Source organism: Myotis brandtii, unplaced genomic scaffold, assembly GCF_000412655.1.
Source record: "Myotis brandtii unplaced genomic scaffold, ASM41265v1 scaffold303, whole genome shotgun sequence".
NCBI classification, from domain to species: domain Eukaryota; kingdom Metazoa; phylum Chordata; class Mammalia; order Chiroptera; family Vespertilionidae; genus Myotis; species Myotis brandtii.
In genome coordinates, this window is record NW_005361573.1 from 1,341,466 (window position 1) to 1,368,595 (window position 27,130).

Sequence of the window (27,130 nt, forward strand, 5' to 3'; positions counted from 1 at the left end):
GGGAGGCATGTCCTGCCGCCCAGGTAGCCAGTCCCTCCCGCTGTCTGGGGACCACCTACTGAGCCCGAAGTGGGAAGAGTCCTTCCAGGGTAGGATGGGTCGGACCCGATGGGTCTTCCCCACCAGGATTTATGGTCTAATGCAGGGGTGGGCAAACTTTTTGACTCGAGGGCCACAATGGGTTCTTAAACTGGACCGGAGGGCCGGAACAAAAGCATGGATGGAGTGTTTGTGTGAACTAATATAAATTCAAAGTAAACATCATTACATAAAAGGGTACGGTCTTTTTTTTTTTTTTTTAGTTTTATTCATTTCAAACGGGCCGGATCCGGCCCGCGGGCCGTAGTTTGCCCACGGCTGGTCTAATGCCATCCTGTTCTTCAAAAGCCGTTCCCAGGAAAGGATGTGGCGCTAAAACCAAAGAGCAGCAGAGTATTTATTGATTGAATGGATTTAAATTAAATTTGCTGAGCATTTATTGAGCACCTACAGTATGCAAGACTGTGCTTGATGCTACGGGGAAAGGAAGGACGGGGAAGAGAGGGAGGGGCAGGAAGGAAGCCACATCCAGTGATGGGAGAGAATCACGGATCAGCTGCCTCCTGCACGCCCCACACTGGGGATGGAGCCTGCAACCCAGGCATGTGCTCTGACTGGTAGTTGAACCGTGACCTCCTGGTTCATAGGTCGAGGCTCAACCACTGAGCCACACCGGGCTGGCCGAGCTTCTGTTCTCTGATTGAATACTCCCTGATGGACCAGTGTGTCCCCCTGCTTCTGCTTTTGTCTTGACGCCCTGGAAGAATGCCTCCAGGCAGGAGGGAAGGAACCGGTGTGAGAACGTTGTGCAGGCCTGAGCACGGGCTTGCATCCCTGAGTCACGGTGACGAGCCATTCGGAGGCCATGCGTTCAGGGCGGGCGCGGGTCGCCGCTTCCCCTGGAGATGCCGTGGTCAGATGCTTAGGAGCATCTGTGCCTGCGCTGTGTCCACGTGGCAGGTGTGGAATTGCCGTCACGGTCCTCAGTCTGGGTTTCAGGTGTCTGTAGGGGAAAAGAATCGCCCTGTCGCCTGATGCCTGATCGTACGCTTGTCACCATTGATTGCCCCCAAAGGTGTCAGACGCAGGGAGGGAGCCCCAGGGGGAGAGGGGAGTTGGGGGTGTCTGGGGAGAGTTGAGCTCTGCCTGAGGTTGTTGAGGTGGTTCCACGTGGAGAAAACAAGGCATGTTTACGAGCATGTTGGCAGCTATTGGCTCAGGTTCAAAATGCGTGTAACACCATCTTTTTGGTATTTTAAAATTAATTTTCGATGTAAGAGGTTTTAATCACTTGTCATGTTTTTGAACCCATTGTTTCACTGTGATGATGGTGTGTGTGTGTCTGGGGGTGGAACCGCTATTTATCATATTTTGAGTGATTTTCCCATTCGTGGGGAGGGGACGATGCAGCTCTCCCACTCTGTCTGTGATTCAGAAGCCGCGTCTGGCCGCTGCCCCTGTGAATTGCTCCCATCATGTTCCCTGGTGCGGTGGGAACATTGCCTGTGCCGCCGGGGGAACGCGGCTCGCCGGGGAGCAGCTGTGATCACACAGGACCTGGGAGCACCACGCGCCTCGCTCCACACGGAGATCGTTGCTGTTGGGGCCTTTCTTTAACATTCTCCAAAATAGAAACCGAATCTTCGGTTTTGTTCACAAAGAATAATCAGGATTGAACGCGCTGGAGGCAGATGTGCGCCGGGCTTTGCGCTTGAAAGACCCACGTTTCCCAGCCCCGCAGCACAGAGCTGAGGAGCCGCCACGCGTCCCCGACCACGTCCCCTCCAGTCGGACATGGACGATCTCTATTTATAACGTGGGCTTTGTGGTGCGAGGGCCCGTGCGCCGGAAATGTTTCTGGCACTCGCCAGCTCTGGCTGCAGTTCCCTTGCAGGCCTCCCTCTGGTCTCATGAGAAGCTTTTTAAATTTAGCACAGAGCGTCTCTGTGGGGGCATGGCAGGGCAGCCCTTCCCTTCCAGCGTCAGGCGCAGGCAAACCCCAGGGTCAAGGGCAGGGTCAAGGGCGGAGTGGGCTCTCTGGCGCTGCACCAAGAGCTGCACCAGGGGGTGGGAGGCCGCAGGAACCCCAAGATCCTCACACAGTCCCCTGCACACGTTCAGGGACTTGGCGGGAAGAGCTGTGCGGAGCAGAAAGACCAAGGTTTTAGTCAGATTTAATAATACACTTTGTTCCTGTCCTTTCGAACCATGAGCGTGCTCATTTCTCCCTGTATTTTGCATAGAGGAATGATGCCAGTGTTTTTTTTTTAACGTTAGACGATCTTACAAGTAACAAAGCAGTACCGTTTGCTCTTAGATCCTATTTGATTTTCAAATGTAGTAATTTTGCATTTTTGTCCTTGGAAATAATTAGGGTAAAAAAAAAATACTTCCAATCTGTTTGGTACTAATTCTCCTTGTTAATATGTATTTTTTCAAATTAGTGCTTTTAAGAGATAGCAGTAACTTTGTATTTCACTTGCACGATGAGAAAGAAAATAAGGTGGGAGAGTGCCCTCTCTTGTACAAAATGAGAATGGAAATATTTCAGATAATAAATGCTCTGAAAAGGAATAATCTCATCAAGAGCCGATTCAGTGCATGGCTTCACTAATTGGGCAGGATGGCCCGATCAGTCCCAGTGAGCGGAAGTGCAAAGATGCGTGGGATTTTACTGTTTTTGGTAAATCCCGTTGATTTGTGTGTGCAACATTCTAATCTCTCTCATGGCGTTCACTTGAGAATATTTTACATATCTCACCTCAGATGCCTTATAAATACATCTATAGGACTAGTAATTCTACAGGCATGTCTTACTGTAAGAAAACGTAATCATTTGTATCCCTTCTTTAACCTTCAAAGAAATAAGTCAATAAGGCAGTGGTTTTCTAATCTGCGTGTTAGCTGGTCTCTCCACATGCGAAGATTGCCTTGAAAAGCCAGCTTCCCCCGAGTTGTAAAAACACGGCAAAGAGTAAGAATACTTGGTTTTACGGAGTTGATCAAGCAGAAGCTCGTTTTGTAAAGTAAGGCTCAACCTCACTGATTCCACAAATGGCTTCTCTATTAGATGCCGCCGCTCGCTGCTGTTGTCTTCACTGCTAGCGCAGGCCTTACTGTGGCTGTCCCGGCACCGTTTCGGTGAAGTGTGTGGCAGTATGCCCGTTAGCGATGAAGAAGTTGAGGCTGAAGTTTAACATGACTGGTGCACAGCCGGTGTACCGCCAGTCCCAGCGTGAGCCCAGGCAGTCCGACTGGGAAGACCGGGGTCTCCGTCAGTAAAAAGGGAGTACGCAGCTCGGGGCTCTCGTTTATCTCTGTTAGCATCTGAGGGATTGATTGCTTACAATGCCTGGCTTCTCGAGGGAAGCGTGTTCGTCTTGGGCATGTTTTGATTTGACTATAGTTCCTTGAGGGACTAATAACCATTTTTCTTAAAAAAAAAAGAAATGATCTCAAACACTTAGCCTGACAAGTGTTGTATAAATGATTTTCATTTTCGTGACTGCCTACTGGTTAATCATTTCTAAAAAATATGTTTTTATTGATTTTTAGAGAGGGGAGGGAGAGAGAGAGAGAGAAACATTGATGTGAGAGAGAAATACTGATGGGCTGCCTCTCATATGCACCTTGACCAGGGATCCAACCCACAATCTGGGCATGAGCCCTGTCTGGGAATCAAACCGACGACCTTTTGGAACATGGGATGACATTCCAACTGAGCCCCACAGGCCAGGGCATAATTTTTGTTAATATATTTTAAAACATCCGTTGGAATATATTTGCTGACGCGTATCTTATTAGTGCCGTGACTTTATTGATGAGAGGATCAGGCAGAGCCGATAAACATAAAAGCCTTGCTGTTCCTGGGCCTCACTGTCTGATCACCAGTTTTCCCTCGGAAAATGATCGGTGTTGATGGCTTTTGTATTTCTGTAGTTTTGAATAAACAGCGACAGAGCACAAAACTTTACCAAATGTTAGTCAATGGCCGGCGCTAAGTTGGCTGATACCGCGTTATAACAGTGTCCTTTCTTCCTGCAGCCACAGCCCTTTCAGACAACACAAAACCAAAGATAAGCACGAAATAGACCGGATGACACTCACCGTGGTAAGGGGATGAACGACTCTGTTTCTATTCAGTTTCGTGTTTCCTTTGCAACCGATGTAAAATTTTGCTTTCTTAAAAATAAAGAAGCGAAGATACAATCCCTAGAAGAACCTCAAAAAAGAAAAAAAAAATAATGGGAATAGATGGTAGGGCAGAAATGAAGATTTGCTAACAAATCAGTAAGAAAAAAAAGATATAGAAAATCAAGAGCGAAACCAAAGCAGTCAAATAAAAGGGAAAATGAGATGCAGAGAAGGGAGGAGACATTGGGATTCTCTTTCGATTGACTTTGAAGATGACTGATGTCCGTTTGATGTCTCTTTAGAGGAGATACTAATTGGTGGTGAATCTGTGATTCTGAACACTGTCCTTGTCCCAGAAACGCTCTTTCCGTCCGGTTGGGGGGGCGGCGCCTTTCCCGTGAACGCGCCTTTGAAATCCTGTTCTCGTTTCCCCCCAGAACGTGGACCTTCCCGACGCCTTCTCCCCCGAGCTGAGGTCGCTGCTGGAGGGCTTGCTGCAGCGGGAAGTCGGCAAGCGGCTGGGCTGCCACGGGGGCGGGTAGGCTGCTGCTCGCCTGCCGGGGCCGTCACGCGGGGCAGAAAACACTCCTTTTCAATATTTAATTTCCTTGTCCGTGAACCTCTTCCACTTCGATTCCACTGGCGGGGGGTGGGATCACATGGGAAGTAGGTATATTGTCTCATGTGTTCCGTAATTAAAGCTGAAGGAGTCGCCAACTTTTTAAAAAGGTTTTTGTTGTTAGTTTTTAGATAGAGAGAGAGAGGGAGAGAGAGAGAAACAAAGATGTGAGAGTGAAACATTGATCGCTGCCTCCTGCGCGCCCCGCACTGGGGGTCGAGCCCACCACCCCGGCATGTGCCCTGACCTGGAATCGAACTGTGACCTCCTGGTTCATCAGTCGACGCTCAACCCCCCACACCAGCCAGGCATGGCGAGCGGTATTTCTAAGCGTCACCGTGTTTCCTGTGTTGCTTTGGAAGAGTGTTTTTTACTTGCTTGCTTAAGGAACGGGAACTAGTTGCTCCTCTGTGTTCCTACCAGGGGAGAGTTTTTGCAGACTATTGCTTGGATCTACAAGTGCGCGCTCACCACTGTCACGGCCTCTCCGCTACAGGTCTCAGGAAGTGAAGGAACACAGCTTCTTCAGGGGCATCGACTGGCATCACGTCTACTTACAAAAGGTACTCCCCGTGGGACCCCACCCTAGGCACCCGCGTGCTCCCCGTCTCTGCTTCCTGGCTCTGGCCCCAGCGTCCCCTACCCCCAGCTTCCTGTCCGTAGAGTCCTTCTTGCTCTTCCATCCAAGGGTGGCTGGATGGCTGGCTCGCTCCTCGGGGGCTGCTCGCTGCTGCCTCTTCTTCCCCTAGTTTAAACGTTTTCAAAATATTTTCTGCACAAATTAACAAGTGGCGACATGGAGCTGACATGTAGCGAATTCAAATGCCGACAGGATTGAGGCTTTTTCGCTTTAGCTCATCCACTTGACTTTTTATCTCAGTGCATGACTGTATTTTTATATTTTTCCATATAAAAATGTACAGGAAACATTCATTGTAAATTTACATACACTTTCTAGCCCAGTACCACGTAATTTAAGAATTCGCGTGATTGCATATCAGCATAATTCCCTTATCTTATTTTAAGGTATTTTTATTTTCTCACTGATACAGGAAAACACCCCAAGTGGGAAGGTTTTTTGTTTGTTTTTTAATGTTGATTATCAGCTTTGGACTCTTTTTTTGCATAAACTCACACTGTGGAGGAATAGTGAATCTGTTAGCCCTGCCTGCGTAGAATTAGGGTTCCAGCTCCAGTTACATTAATATCAGCCTCAGGACTGAGGGGCCCAGCAAGTGGAATATGGCCCCCAACCCCCCGAGAAAACGTGCTTGCTTAAAGCCGAGCTGGGAGGATGTGCAGTCCTGAGCCTCCATTCCATGTAATAATTATTTCAGACTTACTTGGACATGAGTGTTGTTGGTTTTTTTCCCCCTTAAATATGTCTAAGATCTGAGGTCTTCCTTTGGGGCCATTCGGGGCAGAAGCTCAGCGGTGAAGCCTGTAACGTGCTCTGTGTGAGCTCGACACCGAGTTCTCTCTGTGGGATGGTGGTTGGGGTGGGGCCGTCGGGGCGGCTGGCTTCTGACCCTTCCCCCTTTGGGTCCTCCAGTACCCTCCACCCCTGATCCCTCCCCGGGGAGAAGTGAACGCAGCCGACGCCTTCGACATCGGCTCCTTTGACGAAGAGGACACCAGAGGCATCAAGGTGCTCGCGTGCTGTTGGCCCTCAATGTTGTCGGAGGGTGCGGGGGAGTTTCTCATCGGAAATCAAATGCTGTGGTTGTGTCAGTGTTGGCCCGCCCGTGGGATGTAACTTACAAAGGGCCATCTGCACATTTGCAGAATGTAGAAGTCTAGGACCTAAACGAGTGAGAAACTGAAAGCTTTTTTGGGGATAATCACTCTGTTTGGTCAACTGCAAAATGGTCAAATTTTTACTGATCTGGGTAGATTGGTGATTGAAATAAAATTCCAGTTTGTAGGAAGCAGGAAAAACAACCGTGTGAAAGCAAACCTACTTCTCGTGCCCCAGAGCCAGTCGTATCGAATTAGAGTAGAGTTACAGTCAGCCCTTGACCCGATTCTCCTAAGCCTCAGATCTCTCTGTCGGGGTGAAAGACGCAAACCGTGTTGCATTTGTCAATCAAAAGTGAAGTAATCACTGTTGTTTAAATATAATCCTCTGCATTTTTCAAACTTTGGCTCGTATCACTATTTTCCCATAGACGGTATCACTACGGATGGTGAGTCATGAGAGAAAATCACCCTCTCTGGGGTGCAGAGTCACTGCACGTCAGGCTCCCCCCAGCCCCCACTGTCACCGCTTCCCCCAGGACCACTCCTCCCTCCTGGATGCTCCCGGTCTCCTCTCAGCTGCCTGCTTTTATACCCTTCTTATCTAGCCCCCCCCCCCATTTTTCCTACCTGGTAGCTCCGCCTCCTGAAGGCCAGAGCACTGTTAACACACACACGCCTGCGAGGCGTACATAAAAGACTGCCACATGCAATGCCCGGGCCCAGCAGGGGCTGTGCCCCGAGACACAGAATGGATCCCATGGGATGTGGGCAGAGATGGGGTGGGGAAGGGGCTGGAGGAAGCGTGACGGCGGCTGGGCAGGGGCGCAGCCAGGGGAGCAGACGTACGGTTTTTCCTGAATGCGTGTCACTTTCACACAACCACCGAGTCGAAAGCTCACCTGAGATCAGAGGTCAGAGGCCAGCTGTACTCATCTCTCAGGCAAAGGGGTGAGCAGGTCGGGTTTGTATAGGGACACCTGCTTTTGCAGGCCACCTGTCGCCTCTCAGCAGGCCCACTCCCGTTTCTATCACAAACCTGCAGCTCCGAGGCCTAAAGCCGTTTTCCTCGCTCGGTTCCGGGGTGCAGCCTCACTCAGGGAGAAGGATGAGGAAGCTGGAGTAACGGTGTGGAGAAGAAACACATCATGAGTGTCATGTTTATCACGGCTCCTCTTTTTTTTTTTTTTTCTATTATATATTTTATTGATTTTCTACAGAGAGGAAGGGAGAGAGATAGAGAGCCAGAAACATCGATGAGAGAGAAACATCGATCAGCTGCCTCCTGCACATCTCCTACTGGGGATGTGCCCGCAACCCAGGCGGCACACGCCCTTGACTGGAATCGAACCCGGGACCCCCCAGTCCGCAGGCCGATGCTCCATCGACTGAGCCAAACCGGCTTCGGCAATCACGGCTCCTCTTAAAGGCCAAGCTGCCCAAACCCTCCCTGTGTCTTGAGCTTTCGCTTCTGCATGTGATGGAACTGTTACGCTTGGATTCGCTGGGAGGTTCATGGAGTGAATGACAGGTTTAGCCCCGCCCACATTTTGTTTTCCTCGATTTTCAGAGTAAGTGGAGGCGGCCAGAAGACTCTTCCGGCTTCTCCCTTTTCATTGTTTCTAAAAAACGATAGGAGACTATTTCCACGTAAATCGAATATCCTCACCACAATGGAAATTTTATTTTGTTGTCAAAACCTTTTCATACTCCAGATAAAGGCCAATGTGTGCTGGTTTCATCAGCAAAACTGCAGTGAATGTGAAGAACATTGGGGGCGAAGCCACCTGACCCAGGAGTGAGAGCGAAGTGCTCACCAGTGACAGCCACTGTGGGTCCCGGCGGCTGGGTGGTCCTCAGTAGGGATTTGTCACCGTGGAGAACCTGTTCTAAGCGGTTGTGTGCCATCGTGCCGCCCGGTTCCTGTGCACAGTCATGCGCCTCTCGCCTTGGTAAGCACGGTCACTCATAGACGTCTCGCTTTCTCGCCACACGCAGCTTCTGGACTGTGACCAAGAGCTCTACAAGAACTTCCCGCTGGTCATCTCCGAGCGCTGGCAGCAGGAGGTGGTGGAGACAATCTACGAAACAGTGAACTCGGACACGGATAAGATCGAGGCCAGGAAGAGGGCTAAGAACAAGCAGCTGGGTCACGAAGAAGGTAAAATAGCTCACGTCTCTCACGATTTTCAAAGCAGAATATATACCATAGAGTAGTAGAGTGATCCGTCATTCTTCATGCACTGAGTATTGTTGCTCTTTTAATTGTGTAAGATTTTTATGGCTTTTGGATACTTAAATGTATTGTGGGCCCGGCCGGCATGCTTCAGTGGTTGAGCATCGACCTAGGAACCAGGAGGTCTCAGTTCAACTCCTGGTCAAGGCACATGCCCGGGTTGCAGGCTCGATCCCCAGTGTGGGGCGTGCAGGAGGCAGGCAGTCGATGATTCTCTCTCATCATTGGTGTTTCTGTCCCTCCCCCTCTCCCTCCCTCTCTGAAATCAATAATAACGTATTCAAAGTCCCCCGAGCGCACCGAGGGGACCTTGCAACCCTTCCACTGTGCTCACCTCCCTTCTCTGGGGAAAGGGCTTCGTTTCTAAGGTGCTCTGGAGAGAAAGGGTCCGTTGAGATCCCTCTGGGCTGCATTTGCCGTAGCAGATCTTACGTCAAACTGATGACATTCTATCAATGGTCATTTGCTCCAAGGAGGGCCATGATGTCTTGATAAATTAGACCCAGAAAAAAAAAATATATCCCAATGACCTTGCTGAAGTGTTTCCTTTTAATTAGAGCTGGAATTAGAACTCTTCTAACAAGTTAATGAATCCATCTTCATGTATAAAGAATTAATTTGGGCATATCTAGGTCTTGGTTGAAGACCTCAGAAGTCACCTCTATAGAACAAAACACTCTAGGCCAGTGGTCGGCAAACTCATTAGTCAACAGAGCCAAATATCAACAGTACTTCTTCAAAATAGACTTACTTGCCCAGGCCGAAAACCGACTTCTGCGCATGGGCCACGAAGTTTCAATTGCACTGTATGTGCGCGCCCACACGTGGTATTTTGTGGAAGAGCCACACTCAAGGGGCCAAAGAGCCACATGTGGCTCGCGAGCTGCAGTTTGCCGACCACTGGTCTAGGCTTAGATTTCAACTAAAAACACAAGATTTCAACTGTAGATATACTCTAGAAATGCAGGCACTTTTTCATGAAAAGGACACCTCCGGGAAGCTCACTCCCTGGTTTCGACCCTCTTTGGTCCCCCCCCCCCCCCCCCGTCCTATGGGTGTTGCTTACTTGTTTATCGTCTGACCTCCCTCTAGAGCAGTGGTTCTCAACCTTCTGGCCCTTTAAATACAGTTCCTCATGTTGTGACCCCCAACCATAAAATTATTTTCATTGCTACTTCATAACTGTAATGTTGCTACTGTTATGAATCGTAATGTAAATATCTGATATGCAGGATGGTCTTAGGTGACCCCTGTGAAAGGGTCGTTCGACCGCCAAAGGGGTCGCGACCCACAGGTTGAGAATCGCTGCTCTAGAGTGTGAGCTCCCTGAAGGCGAGGGGTGTTGTCTGTTGCTCACCGCTGAGTCCTCGATGCCTAGAACATGCTCAGCACTTGGCTGCTCACTTAATCTTGTTGAATGAACGAATGAGAGAGGGAATGAATGATTTTAGCCCAATCACCCAAGCTTTTCACGAAGGCAAAGCAAGCCACTTAAAATGAACCTGTTTTTGTTTTAAGAGACAATACTTCCCTATAAAAGGTCATCAGGACTCGGGGTGAATGAATGAGCTTGGTCTCTCTACATAGCCATGTATTTGAGAGAGAAACATAACCTCAAGTCAAGGAATAAACAGTTTTGATCCTTGTGTTACTTTGGCTTAGTCAGCCACGGAAATCCCCACTCGGTTATTATATAGAAAACAAAAAGTAGAAGAAAGGGAGAGGCCCAGTGCCACATAGAGGCAAAGGTGCTTGGGACTTGCATTCATTTACTCTCTGTTCTTCCATTGTCGTTATATATAACTAGAGGCCCGATGCACGAAATTCGTGCAAGAGTAGGCCTTCGCAGCTGTGGTGGCTGCCTGGATCCATCCCTCCCAGCTGAGGACCAGCTGCCTGGATCCATCCCAGGGGCTACGTTCGGAGGATGTGTGGTCTAATTAGCATTTTACGTTTTTATTATTATAGATGAAAAAGTCGTTTCAGAACAAACTTTTGCCCTCTCAGAGCAATAAACGACCACTGTGAATTTATCAGGAAGTTGAGAAGCAATTATTAGTGTCAGTAGGGAAAGAGCTAAAGAAACCTCTGTTTTTTCAATTCCCAGTTCCCATGTGTTTAAAGACTGAAATAATGGTTTCTGCAACAAATGACCAAACAAGACAAACCAGCAAAAGCGCAGAGACACAGACAACAGTGTGGTGGTTACCAGAGTGCAAGGGGGTGGGGGGAGGTGGTGGAGGGTAAAGGGGGTCAAACACATGGTGACGGGTGGAAATCTGACTTAGGGTGGTAAACACAATGAAGTATACAGGTGACGTATTGTACAGTTCTACACCTGAAACCTATGTAATTTTTATATAGGTTTAATTTAAATTAAAATTTAATTTAAAATTTAAGTATTGTCAAAATTTAATTTAAAATTTTATTTTAATTTAATTTAAAAATTTTAAGAAAGAAGTAATGATTTCTGTAATGTCGTATACTGCTAGAAACTTGATTTTTCCAGAAAGTGTGTACTTCTCTTTTCCTGAGGCACGTCTACATGAAGACATTCTGTTTCAGACCCTATTTAACTCACAGTGACTTTCTATTTCTCAGATTACGCCATGGGAAAGGACTGTATTATGCACGGGTACATGCTGAAACTGGGGAACCCGTTTCTGACTCAGTGGCAGCGTCGATATTTTTACCTCTTTCCAAACAGACTTGAATGGAGAGGAGAGGGGGAGTCCCGGGTAAGTCTGACGCCCGATACCAAGCACTTGCTGTCGTTAACGTTGAATGGATAGCACGTGGTTATCGCATCGTGAGGACACGTCTTGTCAAACAGCCTCTGAAGCACTGTGCACCTGTTTAACTTGTGTGCATGCGATTTTGATGTTCAGACTGTGACTTTTAGACTTCTGAGTCAAGGCAGGATTTTGTAATATCAGAAAATAGAATGTGCTGTTCTGTGAGGTCCAAAGCAGACAGGAAATTGTCCCACTTTTCAGTATATTTGAAAATTCGAATCAAGGAAGGATTTTTGTAATATCAGAAAATAGAATGTACTGTTCTGTGAGGTCCCAAGCATACAGGAAATTGTCCCACTTTTCAGTATATTTGAAAATTAAACAAAAACAAAACGGAAAAAAAACTTCCTTTGTTTAACATCAGGAATCTTCTTATATATTATCCTATATAATAAAAGGCTAATATGCAAATCAACCGAACGGCGGAACAACCATTTGCTATGACATTCACTGACCACCAGGGGCAGGCACTCAATGCAGGAGCTGCCCCCTGGTGATCGGTGTGCTTCCACGGGGGGAGCGCCGCTCAGCCAAAAGCCCTGAGCCGGGCTCACGGCTGGCGAGCACAGCGGTGGTGGCAGGAGCCTCTCCCGCCTCCGTGGCAGCACTAAGGATGTCCAACTGCGGGCTCCTGGACTGCTAAAGGGCGCAGGCCAGGCTGAGGGGACGCCCCCACTGAGTGCACAAATGTCATGCACCAGGCCTCTAATGTATATATATATGGCTAATATGCAAAGTGTCCCCTCGGGAGTTCAACCAGGAGACCGGGAGTTGGATTGCTCGCTATTACGTGCGCTGACCACCAGGGGGTGGCATGGAATGAAGGAAGGCCCTGGCTGGCAGCCAGGGAACTGAGGCCGAAGCTAGCAGCCAGGGAAGGAAGGCCCCGATCGGCCCTAATCGCTGGCCAGGCCTAGGGACCCTACCCGTACACGAATTTTGCGCACCGGGCCTCTAGTATGCAATAAAAAGAGTCAATGTTTAATGGCCCGTTTGAGAAGTTGCTTGGATTCGTAGGTACCAATGAGTTAAAAGCAAACATGCGCGTTGATGATGTCGTTTCTCATTTAGGACTCCTGGAGTATTTATCCAAAAAAACATAAAATGGTAAGGTCCTCGGGACGCTATAGCATTCACCCTAAGCAATACTGCTATAGACCTAGCACGCGGGGCAGTCCTTTAAGGATGTCACCTGTGTTTATAGCATCATCTGGATATGATCGAAATAGCGTCAGCCGACAAGCTTGCATCGCCCGGCATTTACGGAGCTGCTGGGTGAAAGCTCAGCCTCTCACCTCTGGCTCCTGTGAATCGCCTCGGTGCCCCCGAGTTCCCTCCCGGCTTTACTGATGGCATTTAGATGAGTGCGTGGTGCAGAAAGCACGTGACTCACAGTCACTCAGACATCAGTCCCGTGTGGAGGGAACAGCTTTGCTCTTTGGCCTTAGAGACATTCCTTTCTTTGCAGGTTTGTTTGTTTGTTTTTGAGGTGGTATAGTTTGCACTTTTGTATGTGTTCCTTTGTAGCCATCTCCCCCACTTTTAGAATATCAGCAAAGAAAGACAAATGCCAAGTTTTTTGTTTACTTTTCCTAAGTGGGTAGTTTTCGGTATTAGTTAGTAGTTTAACTTCAGAAATCATGAATGATGTGAAGTAATCGGTCGTTTTTATTTTTATGATCAGCAAAATTTACTGACCATGGAACAGATTATGTCTGTGGAAGAAACTCAGTTTAAAGACAAAAAATGCATTTTGTTGAGGATAAAAGGAGGGAAGCAATTTGTCTTACAATGTGAGGTGAGTTTTTGTTATTCTTTTCATAGATGCAGTTTAGAACAATTCTCCCCCCCCCCCTCTCTCCCCAGCCATGAGGGCTGCTTGGTTAGAGAGCATTCTCTTACTCCATGCTTTGCCACTTGCATACTTAGAAAGAAAGGTTCAAGGTTTTCAGCAAATTCAGTTATTTTCAGAGAAGCAAATACTAGCGCGTGTGCGGAGGAAGCACGTGACATAATTTGATTGCATAACTCGTCTAATATTTTGCCGGGTCCTAGAATAGTACTTGTGCCCTAATTTCCCCGCTCTTCCAGCGTGTTTGAGTTTGAGTTTGGAATAATTAAGTAAATGCAAGATACCAAAGTGACCCTGCGAAGGGAAATGCCTTGCTTCTCTCCCTAAAACTCTATTGTAGCCCCAGTTTAATTCCTGAATCCTTTTCCATTGGGGCACTGGAGAGAGAGAGAGAGAGAGAGAGAGAGAGAGAGAGAGAAGCATATTTAGAGAGATAACCAGTAGTAGATACACAAGTGTGTTTAATTCATCATTACATGGGAAGGAGCGTTAAACTTGTCAAAACTGTTCCTCTGTTATTTGAACTTGAGCTGTTTTGTTAGCATCCTCAGTGGATGCGGGGGTCACGGCAGGGCAGGCAGGGCCCTCCTTCCCCTCTGGGGGCAGAAGAGTTGCGTGTGCGCTCACTGGGGTCGGGGGGTGTCGGGACCCGGGCATCCCACGTCGGTTGGCACAGTGGGCGCAGCTGTCACACCTTCTCGTGCGTTTCCCTGCAGAGCGACCCCGAGTTTGTGCAGTGGAAGAAGGAGCTGACGGAGACGTTTACCGAGGCCCAGCGGCTGTTGCGACGCGCGCCCAAGTTCCTCAACAAGTCCCGCGCGGGCGTCGTGGAGCTCTCGAAGCCGCCCCTCTGCCACCGGAGCAGCAACGGCCTCTGACAGCCGGGAGGGACGCCGGTGACAGCCGGGACGAGGGTCCCGGGGAAGACGGTGCCTGGGGGACGTCCTCACGGGTGTTCTCGGCCCTGGACGCGGAGCCTTTCGGAGGAGGCGGCCTAGAGGATGGATCGCTCATCCCGGTCCTTGCATCGCTGGGAAGACGCGGCCGCCGGGATGCTCCTGATCGGGGTCCTGACCATTCTCGGCCTGGGCGGCCTCCCTCCCTCCTGGGGGCCCCCCCGCCGGCCTCATATTTGTCCACAGTCGAAACTACTGAGGAAAAGGACGTTTTTTCTCCGCCACACACTCATTTTGGTACCTACGAACCTAGAACTTGAGGCGATCACTACTCACCAGTTTTTACGTCTGATATCAAACATATCTTGGACTTGCCCGGATGGAAGGTACCCGTCTGCCGTGTGGGCTCACAGGTCGCCCGGGGTCGCCATGTTTTACCCAGAAACAGTCACTGCAGATTTTTCTACGTCGTTGCTCTCCATGCTCCTGGGGATGGGAGGCCAGCCGTGTGATTCTTCCGTGCATCTCAGACCCGGCTCCGTGCTGTCCTGAGGTCGAAAGCTGAAGATGCTTTCTGGGACGGTTGTGCTTGGGCCCCTCACCGTGTGGCTGCACCCCCAGCTGCGGGTCTGCCTCCCCCCCTCCCCAGGGAGCGCTTGGTGCGCTGGGCACGGAGGGCGCGGCCCCCGAGGACACGGGACCCGTGGGAACTGCAGGCGCTCGACCACTGGAGACATTGACAGCGATTCCGAAGGCGAGGCTGGCGCGGGGTTTTAAACTTCAGGGTAATGACGATCTTCAGAAATCTTCAAGTACACGAGCCACACTTTCACGTGTCTGGGTGCACAGGGACGTTTGGGGGAGAGTCCGTTGGGTTTCGACAGCAGGCCGTGGTGTGACGCGGGCAATCTGGTTCCTTCTGCCTGACCTCAGAGAACATATCAGCGATGGATGTGTGAAGGAAGGAAACTGTTGTACCTTTTGGTGTAATTTAAATGAATTTTATTGAAAAAAGAATGAATGTGTCCCAATGGGTTCCTTGTGTATTTGGATCTATGTTGTCATTCATGAGTGACCCTGTGACCCTGGGCGGGTCTCCCCGTGACCGGGACGTTAGAGCGTGAAGACTCTTCGCCTGATCCCAGCGGCGTCCTTTCCCCGTGGTTTTCCCCTGGCGAGTTCCAGGCCCTTCTCACGCCCCAAGTAAATGCTGGGTTATAAGAACCAGTGTGTTTGCCAGCAAAGCCCTCCGTGTCATCAGACTAAAAATAATAACAGCAATTTCAAAAGTCCACTTCTTGGTCCTGTTCCCAGCGCACTTTTATTGTTCGTTTCTAAGTTAATAAGAATATACAAAACTTGACATCGTAATTATCTGCATCCTGTCCTTGATCTTTTTAGTGGCTCCAAATCTTCGTTTTCACATTTGTGTGCTGTGTTCATTGGGAAAGAAAGTGCTTTTTAAATGAAATTCTATTTGGGGGATTGGGAAGATAATTACTGGCAGAGTCTTTCATTTCCTAGGAGTTACTTCGGGAAAGGAATTGGGAGGGTCACTGTCCATCTCAAGTCTTAACTGGAGTTTAAATTAACACGCATGTTCACTGCCTGCTATTTCCAATATTTCCAATGCACGCTATGCACATGCATTCTCGAGTTTAAAAGGGAAGGGTAATTAAGTTGCTTAAAAAAAAAGAGTAAAAAAAGCCACCAAGACAGACACGCAGTTGTTCACAAAGAGCGAGCGTCTCCCGGGGCCGGCTAAATGCAGCTGTCATTGCTCTCGCCACTGCCAACACGCATGCTCAGCACGGAGAGCCAGAAACCTCAGGGCCTCGTGTGCCGAAGGCAGGCGGACCCCCTCCGGGTCTGGGCTTAGCATCTCATGTCTCACACCTAGGGCCGTACCTCCTCTGATTCGCATCTCTTTGAGAAATACAATTTTTGCTCTGGGCTGGAAGGTAAAGTTAACCCCTCTCTTAGAAATTTAGGAATTGCTCCTAAGAGAGATGAATGGGAAGGCAGCCCGAGAGCCCTGTTGCCTCAGGCTTATCCCAAGTAAACTTTTATATTCCCCCAACTCACACTTGACTTACAATGGCATGGCTGAGGAGGGCCTCGCATGGATGGACTTTACTGATGGCCCTCTGTGGTCTCTGGTTGTGTTGGGGTCTGGGTGGGCAGTCCCTGGGGAGGCCGGTCTTATGCCTGAACTTGTGCCCACAGCCCCTCTGATGGGGTGTCAACAGAAGGTCCTAGAACAGCCGTGGGCAAACTACGGCCCGTGGGCCGGATCCGGCCTTTTTGAAATGAATAAAACTAAAAAAAAAAAAGACCGTACCCTTTTATGTAATGATGTTTACTTTGAATTTATATTAGTTCACACAAACACTCCATCCATGCTTTTGTTCCGGCCCTCCGGCCCAGTTTAAGAACCCATTGTGGCCCTCGAGTCAAAAAGTTTGCCCACCCCTGTAACAGAAGGTCAAAGAGGTTCATTGGTATACATCGCTATTCCAGACGGTTTTTAGAGTGTTATGTCATTCCTAGATGTTTGACCCTTCCTGTGTTTGGACCATGTAAAAAGACAAAATTCTGCACAAGTTTTCTCGTTATTTTAGATATACAGAGATGGTCGGGGTATTTTAACATTGTCGAAGAAGATCATCGAATTGGTATTTTTATATAGTTGTGGTATAATGAGCCTTGATTTCATAATTCAAAGGAATCAATAAAGCAAAGTGTAAAAATAATAGTTTAAGCTGCTATAGACGGAGTAAATTTAAAACTTTTATGAACCCAAGGTTATTTTTTTCTTAACCTAAAACTCTCTCTTTGGTGTCTTTATCCACCCCCTGTCATTGGGGCTCACGATTTTTTTTCTTCTCTATCATGTTTAAGGGTGATTTTTCAGCAAGACTTCTAGAAATTAGCTGTCATTTCACTGCGAAGGCAAAGGTTTCATTACTCGGGCCTCTGATTGGTCAGTTCAAGGAAATGAAAGCCTAACATTCTAGGGGCACCGAGGAGCAGAAGCACCCTGCTCAGAAAGACAGCAGCAAACCTGGAAAAAAATAACCAAAAGAAGGAAGACGGACAGCAACAAACAGCGACCTGTTTCAAGCAAGACTTACCTTGATTTGCAGTTTGAAATATACCATAAGATACTCGAAACAATCGTTTTAAGGCCTTCCCTGGCCATTAAAAAATGTATCATTTACCAATTGACAATACGATTTAACTAGATTAAAAAGATCAAAGTGTAGTTTTTTTCTAATGATTTTTTAAAAAATTTCAGTCAGAATCCTAGTTGGGTCAATTCAATTCCACTTTAAAAATTTTGTCCTGATATAAAATGTAAGGGTTGGGAATGGAGAAATAATTCTAATCGTGTATTCATATTACAAAGGACTTGACCCTGGGTTTGCTTCTCAGTTGATTATGTTCCATGATGTATATATTATATGTAGTTTGTGAGCGAAACACTGGCCATTTTTAGTTTCATTGTTAAACTAGAGGCCCCGCGCACGAAATTCGTGCAAGAATAGGCCTTCCTTCCCCCGGCTGCTGGCACCGGCTTCCCTCTAGCACCCGGGACCCGGGCTTCCCTTGAAGCCCGGGCTTTCGTCCGGAAGGACATCCGGTCTAATTAGCATATTACGCTTTTATTATTATAGATTGAGTTTTTCTGTGTTTTAATGAATTACAACAAATAGATTTGGCTTTTTCTGGGGAACACAAAGATTGCTCAACCACATATATATAAAACAAAGAGTTCTATTTTAGCGCAAAAGCATTTTACATTATTTATTGACTCCTTCCATTTGTTTTCATCAACGACCTTCCTTATCATGTCTGCTCCTTTTTATTTGTATAGCTCGTTATTTAAAGAAATGGCAGTCCTTCCCATTTTTTTTCACAAGATAAAATCGAAACGAGGCGCCCAGCAATGCGGGGCACACACCTCCTCACCGCCACGGCCTGTTTCTGCGATAGCCCATCCTCTGGTCTGAGCGAGGAGGAGGGGGACGAACTTTTTAGTAACACCCGACAGCGACCTCGCTGTGAGTTACTGCTTTCATCTACCTCTTCCGAAGGCCTCCAGATGCTTTATTGGCTACAGGATGAAAGAACTTCAGTGAAGCATTTCGCCTCACTCCCTGGTGATGTCGGTTCGGCCGTGAAGCCCCAGCCTGGGTAAGGGCCCCAGTGAGCGGGTAGTCAGTTTCCCCGTCGTCACGGACATCCCTCAGGAGCCGAGTTCGCCTGCAACACCACCTTCATTTCCTGCTCTTCTTGTGCCAAATCCCCACCGGCAGTCTTGCCATCGCCTTGAGATTCCATTATTGCCCTTGATTTATCGAGCGCTTACTCCTGACAAATCCGCAGTGTTTAAAAACACCGCTTCCGGGAGTAGCCCTTCTGAAGTGACCTTTTCCCCCTTCGCTGTTCCCAGATGGTTCGAAAAATGGGGTCACAATAGCCAATGCCCTGCTGTACGATTGAAACTTGGCAAAAGGCCGGCTTTGCGAGCAGACTCTTGAGGATTTACGTGAATGAGAATGAAGATCGGACCGTGAGGGGGCTTCCTCCCAATGGCCTCTGCAGAGCCATCCATGAAGTGACATGTTTGCTGTATTCTTGGCAACGTGTAATACCCTTCAAGAAAGAAATCCGTTTTGCACTGGGCATTGCTATACATAGGGAAGCCAGTGAGCTGGACCTTGCAAATCTAGATGTCGTACCTATGAAGTCACTTGTTTTCGCATTGATTGTGCCCTTGGGAGTTTCTGGGCCTGTCTCAGGATGCTCACTAGGGCATGTCTGACGTAGGGTCCCGCCAAGACGCTGTTTCTCATTCGTGGTCGCCGCCCTTGTGTGGCGTGTCACCGTCAGTATCACCATCTCTTACCGTCACTTTGGAGCAGCGAGGCTGGCTCTTCTGTGCTGAGAAATTACTTCTGTGCATCTCAATCAACAGGACCTGTGCAAAGACACCTCCGTGGACGTGCTGTTTCTCTATCTTCCCCCCCCCCCATTAAAAACTGCATTTATCCAGTTGTGGAGACATCAGGAGTGATTCATTTTGCAGAATCCTGACTTGGGGGGCCGGAGGGGGGATTCGTGCAGAGGCCGATTTTATAAAGGGAAAGGGAGTGGCTGCCAACGAGCAGTTCTGTTGATTCCGTGGGTTGGAGCACAGCCAGCTTCACGGTGACAGGGGTGTGGAGACTGACTGCTTGCACCTCCTGCAAGATCCATTACAACAGTGGTTCTCACCCTTCTGGCCCTTTAAATACAGTTCCTCATGGTGTGACCCAACCATAAAATTATTTTCGTTGCTACTTCATAACTGTAATGTTGCTATTGTTATGAATCGTCATGTAAATATCTGATATGCAGGATGGTCTTAGGCGACCCCTGTGAAAGGGTCGTTCGACCGCCAAAGGGGTCGCGACCCACAGGTTGAGAACCGCTGCATTACAAGGAAAGAGTCCGTGAGAGCCAGGGCCCTGGGGAAACCCAGGAGGTCCATCTCATCTCCCGTGTGTCCCACAGCTATGCCAGGCTCCCCAGCTTACTCTGCGGGCGGGTGGTGGTGGTCGGGGGGTGGTTACTGCTTTCTGTGAGTTCCTGCTTTCATCTACCTCTTCCGAAGGCCTCACAGATGCTTTATTAGGGGATTAAAGTCCCTCACAGCAGCCTGGTCAGAACTGTCTGCTTGTGGGTCGACAGGCCGAAGGGGTATAGTGGGTACTTGCCACCCGTGAGCTGGGCACTAGTTCAGGAAAAAAGGAAGCTACCATGGGGCCTCATGGCCAGCGAGTTTTCCTGAAATGTGTGTGTTTTGTGCTTCCCGATCTGACCCATGCAGTCAAATGGGCGCGGGGAAGCCCTACCTCATGGGGTTGTCAGGAATAGTAAAGAGTGAGATGGTGTGGCTCAGCGGTTGAGTATCGACCTATGAACCAGGAGGTCAGGGTTTGATTCCCAGTCAGGGCACGTCCCGGGTTGTGGGCTCAATCCCCAGTGTGGGGCGTGCAGGAGGCAGCTGCTCAGTGAATTTTCTCATCATTGATGTTTCTCTCTCTCTACCTCTCCCTTCCTCCCTGAAATCAATAAAATTAATGTGTGTGTTTTTAAAAAAAAATAGTAAATGAGTCCGGAGAGCCCTCAGGTTGGTGTGATCACTGCTGCCTGCCTATCAGGCACGTGTCCTGCACGGATTGTTGGCTAAGAGGCAGCAGCTGTAGTTGACGGTATTTCCTCCCAGAATCCAGCGGGAACGGAGACCCGGGCTCCCCTGGCCCAATTCCTATGGCGTCCAGGTACCATCCATGCTTTTGTTCCGGCCCTCCGGTCCAGTTTAAGAACCCATTGTGGCCCTCGAGTCAAAAAGTTTGCCCACCCCTGTCCTAGAAGGTCAAAGAGGTTCATTGGTATACATCGCTATTCCAGACGGTTTTTAGAGTGTTATGTCATTCCTAGATGTTTGACCCTTCCTGTGTTTGGACCATGTAAAAAGACAAAATTCTGCACAAGTTTTCTCGTTATTTTAGATATACAGAGATGGTCGGGGTATTTTAACATTGTCGAAGAAGATCATCGAATTGGTATTTTTATATAGTTGTGGTATAATGAGCCTTGATTTCATAATTCAAAGGAATCAATAAAGCAAAGTGTAAAAATAATAGTTTAAGCTGCTATAGATGGAGTAAATTTAAAACTTTTATGAACCCAAGGTTATTTTTTTCTTAACCTAAAACTCTCTCTTTGGTGTCTTTATCCACCCCCTGTCATTGGGGCTTACGATTTTTTTTTCTTCTCTATCATGTTTAAGGGTGATTTTTCAGCAAGACTTCTAGAAATTAGCTGTCATTTCACTGCGAAGGCAAAGGTTTCATTACTCGGGCCTCTGATTGGTCAGTTCAAGGAAATGAAAGCCTAACATTCTAGGGGCACCGAGGAGCAGAAGCACCCTGCTCAGAAAGACAGCAGCAAACCTGGAAAAAAATAACCAAAAGAAGGAAGACGGACAGCAACAAACAGCGACCTGTTTCAAGCAAGACTTACCTTGATTTGCAGTTTGAAATATACCATAAGATACTCGAAACAATCGTTTTAAGGCCTTCCCTGGCCATTAAAAAATGTATCATTTACCAATTGACAATACGATTTAACTAGATTAAAAAGATCAAAGTGTAGTTTTTCTCTAATGATTTTTTTAAAAATTTCAGTCAGAATCCTAGTCAGGCCAATTCAATTCCATTTTTAAAATTTTGTCCTAATATAAAATGTAAGGGTAAGGTATGGAGAAATAATTATAATCGTGTATTCATATTACAAAGGACTTAACCCTGGGTTTGCTTCTTAGTTGATTATGTTCCATGATGTATATTTTATATGTAGTTTGTGAGTGAAACACTGGCCATTTTTAGTTTTATTGTTAAACTAGAGGCCCGACGCATGAAATTTGTGCAAGAATAGGCCTTCCTTCCCCTGGCTGCTGGCACCGGCTTCCCTCTGGCACCCAGGACCCAGGCTTCCCTTGAAGCCCAGGCTTCGTCCGGAAGGTTGTCCGGAAGGACATCCGGTCTAATTAACTGGCCATTAGTTTCATTGTTAAACTAGAGGCCCCGCGCACGAAATTCGTGCAAGAATAGGCCTTCCTTCCCCCGGCTGCTGGCACCGGCGGCTCTCTAGCACCCGGGACCCGGGCTTCCCTTGAAGCCCGGGCTTTCGTCCGGAAGGACATCCGGTCTAATTAGCATATTACGCTTTTATTATTATAGATTGAGTTTTTCTGTGTTTTAATGAATTACAACAAATAGATTTGGCTTTTTCTGGGGAACACAAAGATTGCTCAACCACATATATATAAAACAAAGAGTTCTATTTTAGCGCAAAAGCATTTTACATTATTTATTGACTCCTTCCATTTGTTTTCATCAACGACCTTCCTTATCATGTCTGCTCCTTTTTATTTGTATAGCTCGTTATTTAAAGAAATGGCAGTCCTTCCCATTTTTTTTCACAAGATAAAATCGAAACGAGGCGCCCAGCAATGCGGGGCACACACCTCCTCACCGCCACGGCCTGTTTCTGCGATAGCCCATCCTCTGGTCTGAGCGAGGAGGAGGGGGACGAACTTTTTAGTAACACCCGACAGCGACCTCGCTGTGAGTTACTGCTTTCATCTACCTCTTCCGAAGGCCTCCAGATGCTTTATTGGCTACAGGATGAAAGAACTTCAGTGAAGCATTTCGCCTCACTCCCTGGTGATGTCGGTTCGGCCGTGAAGCCCCAGCCTGGGTAAGGGCCCCAGTGAGCGGGTAGTCAGTTTCCCCGTCGTCACGGACATCCCTCAGGAGCCGAGTTCGCCTGCAACACCACCTTCATTTCCTGCTCTTCTTGTGCCAAATCCCCACCGGCAGTCTTGCCATCGCCTTGAGATTCCATTATTGCCCTTGATTTATCGAGCGCTTACTCCTGACAAATCCGCAGTGTTTAAAAACACCGCTTCCGGGAGTAGCCCTTCTGAAGTGACCTTTTCCCCCTTCGCTGTTCCCAGATGGTTCGAAAAATGGGGTCACAATAGCCAATGCCCTGCTGTACGATTGAAACTTGGCAAAAGGCCGGCTTTGCGAGCAGACTCTTGAGGATTTACGTGAATGAGAATGAAGATCGGACCGTGAGGGGGCTTCCTCCCAATGGCCTCTGCAGAGCCATCCATGAAGTGACATGTTTGCTGTATTCTTGGCAACGTGTAATACCCTTCAAGAAAGAAATCCGTTTTGCACTGGGCATTGCTATACATAGGGAAGCCAGTGAGCTGGACCTTGCAAATCTAGATGTCGTACCTATGAAGTCACTTGTTTTCGCATTGATTGTGCCCTTGGGAGTTTCTGGGCCTGTCTCAGGATGCTCACTAGGGCATGTCTGACGTAGGGTCCCGCCAAGACGCTGTTTCTCATTCGTGGTCGCCGCCCTTGTGTGGCGTGTCACCGTCAGTATCACCATCTCTTACCGTCACTTTGGAGCAGCGAGGCTGGTTTTTCTGTGCTGAGAAATTACTTCTGTGCATCTCAATCAACAGGACCTGTGCAAAGACACCTCCGTGGACGTGCTGTTTCTCTATCTTCCCCCCCCCCCATTAAAAACTGCATTTATCCAGTTGTGGAGACATCAGGAGTGATTCATTTTGCAGAATCCTGACTTGGGGGGCCGGAGGGGGGATTCGTGCAGAGGCCGATTTTATAAAGGGAAAGGGAGTGGCTGCCAACGAGCAGTTCTGTTGATTCCGTGGGTTGGAGCACAGCCAGCTTCACGGTGACAGGGGTGTGGAGACTGACTGCTTGCACCTCCTGCAAGATCCATTACAACAGTGGTTCTCACCCTTCTGGCCCTTTAAATACAGTTCCTCATGGTGTGACCCAACCATAAAATTATTTTCGTTGCTACTTCATAACTGTAATGTTGCTATTGTTATGAATCGTCATGTAAATATCTGATATGCAGGATGGTCTTAGGCGACCCCTGTGAAAGGGTCGTTCGACCGCCAAAGGGGTCGCGACCCACAGGTTGAGAACCGCTGCATTACAAGGAAAGAGTCCGTGAGAGCCAGGGCCCTGGGGAAACCCAGGAGGTCCATCTCATCTCCCGTGTGTCCCACAGCTATGCCAGGCTCCCCAGCTTACTCTGCGGGCGGGTGGTGGTGGTCGGGGGGTGGTTACTGCTTTCTGTGAGTTCCTGCTTTCATCTACCTCTTCCGAAGGCCTCACAGATGCTTTATTAGGGGATTAAAGTCCCTCACAGCAGCCTGGTCAGAACTGTCTGCTTGTGGGTCGACAGGCCGAAGGGGTATAGTGGGTACTTGCCACCCGTGAGCTGGGCACTAGTTCAGGAAAAAAGGAAGCTACCATGGGGCCTCATGGCCAGCGAGTTTTCCTGAAATGTGTGTGTTTTGTGCTTCCCGATCTGACCCATGCAGTCAAATGGGCGCGGGGAAGCCCTACCTCATGGGGTTGTCAGGAATAGTAAAGAGTGAGATGGTGTGGCTCAGCGGTTGAGTATCGACCTATGAACCAGGAGGTCAGGGTTTGATTCCCAGTCAGGGCACGTCCCGGGTTGTGGGCTCAATCCCCAGTGTGGGGCGTGCAGGAGGCAGCTGCTCAGTGAATTTTCTCATCATTGATGTTTCTCTCTCTCTACCTCTCCCTTCCTCCCTGAAATCAATAAAATTAATGTGTGTGTTTTTAAAAAAAAATAGTAAATGAGTCCGGAGAGCCCTCAGGTTGGTGTGATCACTGCTGCCTGCCTATCAGGCACGTGTCCTGCACGGATTGTTGGCTAAGAGGCAGCAGCTGTAGTTGACGGTATTTCCTCCCAGAATCCAGCGGGAACGGAGACCCGGGCTCCCCTGGCCCAATTCCTATGGCGTCCAGGTACCTGCTTGGGGCAGAGGGAGGCAGAAGTGTGGATGTGTGGCCCGGCCCGGACAGGGATGACGGGTGAGAATGTGCTTGCGTCGGGAGCTGTCCCCTCCCCTGCTCTGTGCCACCAAATATGTCCATGCTCTCCGGTGCCTGGTCAACGGCCACCCCGGGCTGCCGTCCCCTGGCCAGACCTGGAGCTCACCGGCTAATTTTAGAAATGACTCGGGCACTCAGCTGCTGCTATCACACTGGCGCAGAGGGAGGGTGGGGGAGGACCGGGAGGAGCAGTCCGAGAGGGGCTGTGTGTGGAGCCTGGGGAGGGGTGCCTGTGACATTGGTCCTTCGCCCCTGCGTTGCCGGCCTGCTGGGCTCTCTGCGCCGCCACCTGGGGAGATCTCTCGGGCGGGAGAGGTTCCTGTGACCCGAGGCCTCGTGTGGACAAGGTACTGTCAGCCTGGGTTTTACGACGGGCACCTTGGGAGCTGATGGGCCAGTTTTCATTCTCCAGAACGTGTTTTTGGGGGGCCCTGGCGGCAGGCCTCTGGTCTTTCGGCCTCTGGTAGGCCTTTCTGGAGTGGACGTCACTTTCTCAGAACACAAGAGTGTTTTGTGGATGATTTTAGAACAAAAAGCTGGGTGTGGGCTCTATTAAGAATCAGCCTTGTCAGGACCCAGCTGTTTGCGAATCATTTTTAAAAAAATATGTTTCGGGTCACGCGATAGCCTCCGCTGCGGAATCTCGGCCCGCAGACAATGGGGTTCCTACTTCCAAGGGTTGGTGATTTCTGCTTGCTGTCCACAGCCGCTTGTCTGTTTATGGTCAGGGAGCCAAACCCTTCCTCTTTCACCTTCCCAGCCCTGTGGAGGATCAGTCTTACGGCTAACGGTTTTTTGAATTCCAAATGGAGCCCTGTGTGTGGTGGGGGAGGGGTGGTGGTAGTTCAGGGACGGAGGTTTGAATTTCATGCGGTGCTGACTCGATTCTCCGTCTTAGAGGAGTGGTTGTATCTGGCACCCCCGGTACCAGGCATTGCTTTGAATGGAGATGATTCACAGGCCTCGGTGGTGGGGGTCGGGGTGGGGACAGCGAGGGGGCTGTGCTGTGGACATGGAGCTCCCTCTCTGAGCCCCGAAGGCCTCCCCAGCTGCAGGCCTCGGAGCCCTGCCGAGGGCAGCTTTCCCGTTCCGGTGCTCAGGTGGCTGGGTGGGAAAAGTCCCGTGGGTCCCAGCTGCCCAGTCTGGCCTTGACCCGGCAGGGGCCTGGGTTTCTGTCCCACAGGATCCGGAAACCTGGGCTGCTACTCTCACTCTGTGGCCAGTCGAGACCACACCTGCCCGGGTCAGGACACCAGCGGGCTTCCCGTGCCCGGCAGGATGGTGGTTCCCGTGGGGACTGTCTTTGCTGCTGACCTGAGTCCAGACCTCCTGTATCTGAGCAATCTGTCCAGGGTGGGCTGGGGGAGGGCCTGTGTGGTTTAGGCTGTGGATGAGTTCTGGAAAATAATGACGGAGAGAAAGGGGGGGAGGGGGGAAGGAAAAGGAGGAGTAGGAAATGGAGGATGTTTAGTCTCCTGACTTTTGAGGGTCTGTATGTCACCAGTTAATAGGTATCTGGTGCCACCTGCACATAGGCCTGGTCACCTTGAGTAGTCTCGTTTGGGCTCTGCTGTGACCTCTGTGACCTTGGACAAATCCTTCCTGGTCTGAGCTTTAGTCTCCCCTCCGACACCTGTGGGGGTGGGGCCAGGCCATCCCACAGGTGTCCTCCAGGGTTTAGCCCCAGAGCAGTGTTTCCCCAGTGTGGGTCCTTGATGACCTACATCAGCCTCCACCTTCTGAAATGCAGGTTCCGGGGCCTGTCTCGGAACTACTAACCCGTCCTGGGGGCAGGAGCCCAGGAAATCCACAGACTTCAAACCTCACGGAGGCTGGAGGACCGCCTCTCCTCTGCTGGGAGCCGGCACAGCCTCAGAGGGCTGCCACTCAGCACCCACCTTGTCCAAACTCACCGGGGTGGGACACAGACCGGGACTGAGTATGGATGGCAAAGTTTCGTAGGGAGACCGATCAAGCCCTTCTGGTGGCATTTTGAGATGAGAACAGAAGGCCCAAGAGCTGAAGAGACCCTTCTCTCGATGCCAAAAGGATGGAAACCCTGGCTAGGTCTCTACTCTGAGGCAGGTCTTGAGTGTCTTGCTTTCCCTAGGACCGTGGTCGGCAAACTGCGGCTCGCGAGCCACACGCGGTTCTTTGGCCCCTTGAGTGTGGCTCTTCCTAAGCCTTAGGAGTACCCTAATTAGGTTAATAACAATGTACCTACCTATATAGTTTAAAAAATTTGACTCTCAAAAGAAATTTCAATCGTTGTACTGTTGATATTTGGCTC

At 49.2% G+C, this 27,130-nt stretch overlaps 1 protein-coding gene across 1 annotated transcript in view; it reads left to right on the forward strand.

Moving 5' to 3' along the window:
* The window catches only part of ADRBK2 (adrenergic, beta, receptor kinase 2), a 70,519-nt gene extending 54,840 nt beyond the window's left edge, over positions 1-15,679 (forward strand). Inside the window, exons 15-22 of the mRNA XM_014542423.1 lie at positions 4,084-4,150; positions 4,611-4,711; positions 5,289-5,355; positions 6,345-6,440; positions 8,528-8,690; positions 11,367-11,503; positions 13,245-13,358; positions 14,129-15,679. Of these exons, the coding sequence (XP_014397909.1) occupies positions 4,084-4,150; positions 4,611-4,711; positions 5,289-5,355; positions 6,345-6,440; positions 8,528-8,690; positions 11,367-11,503; positions 13,245-13,358; positions 14,129-14,290 (907 nt within the window). The 3' untranslated portion in view covers positions 14,291-15,679. The remainder of the gene's footprint in view (positions 1-4,083; positions 4,151-4,610; positions 4,712-5,288; positions 5,356-6,344; positions 6,441-8,527; positions 8,691-11,366; positions 11,504-13,244; positions 13,359-14,128) is intronic.
* The last annotated feature ends 11,451 nt before the right edge of the window (positions 15,680-27,130 follow it).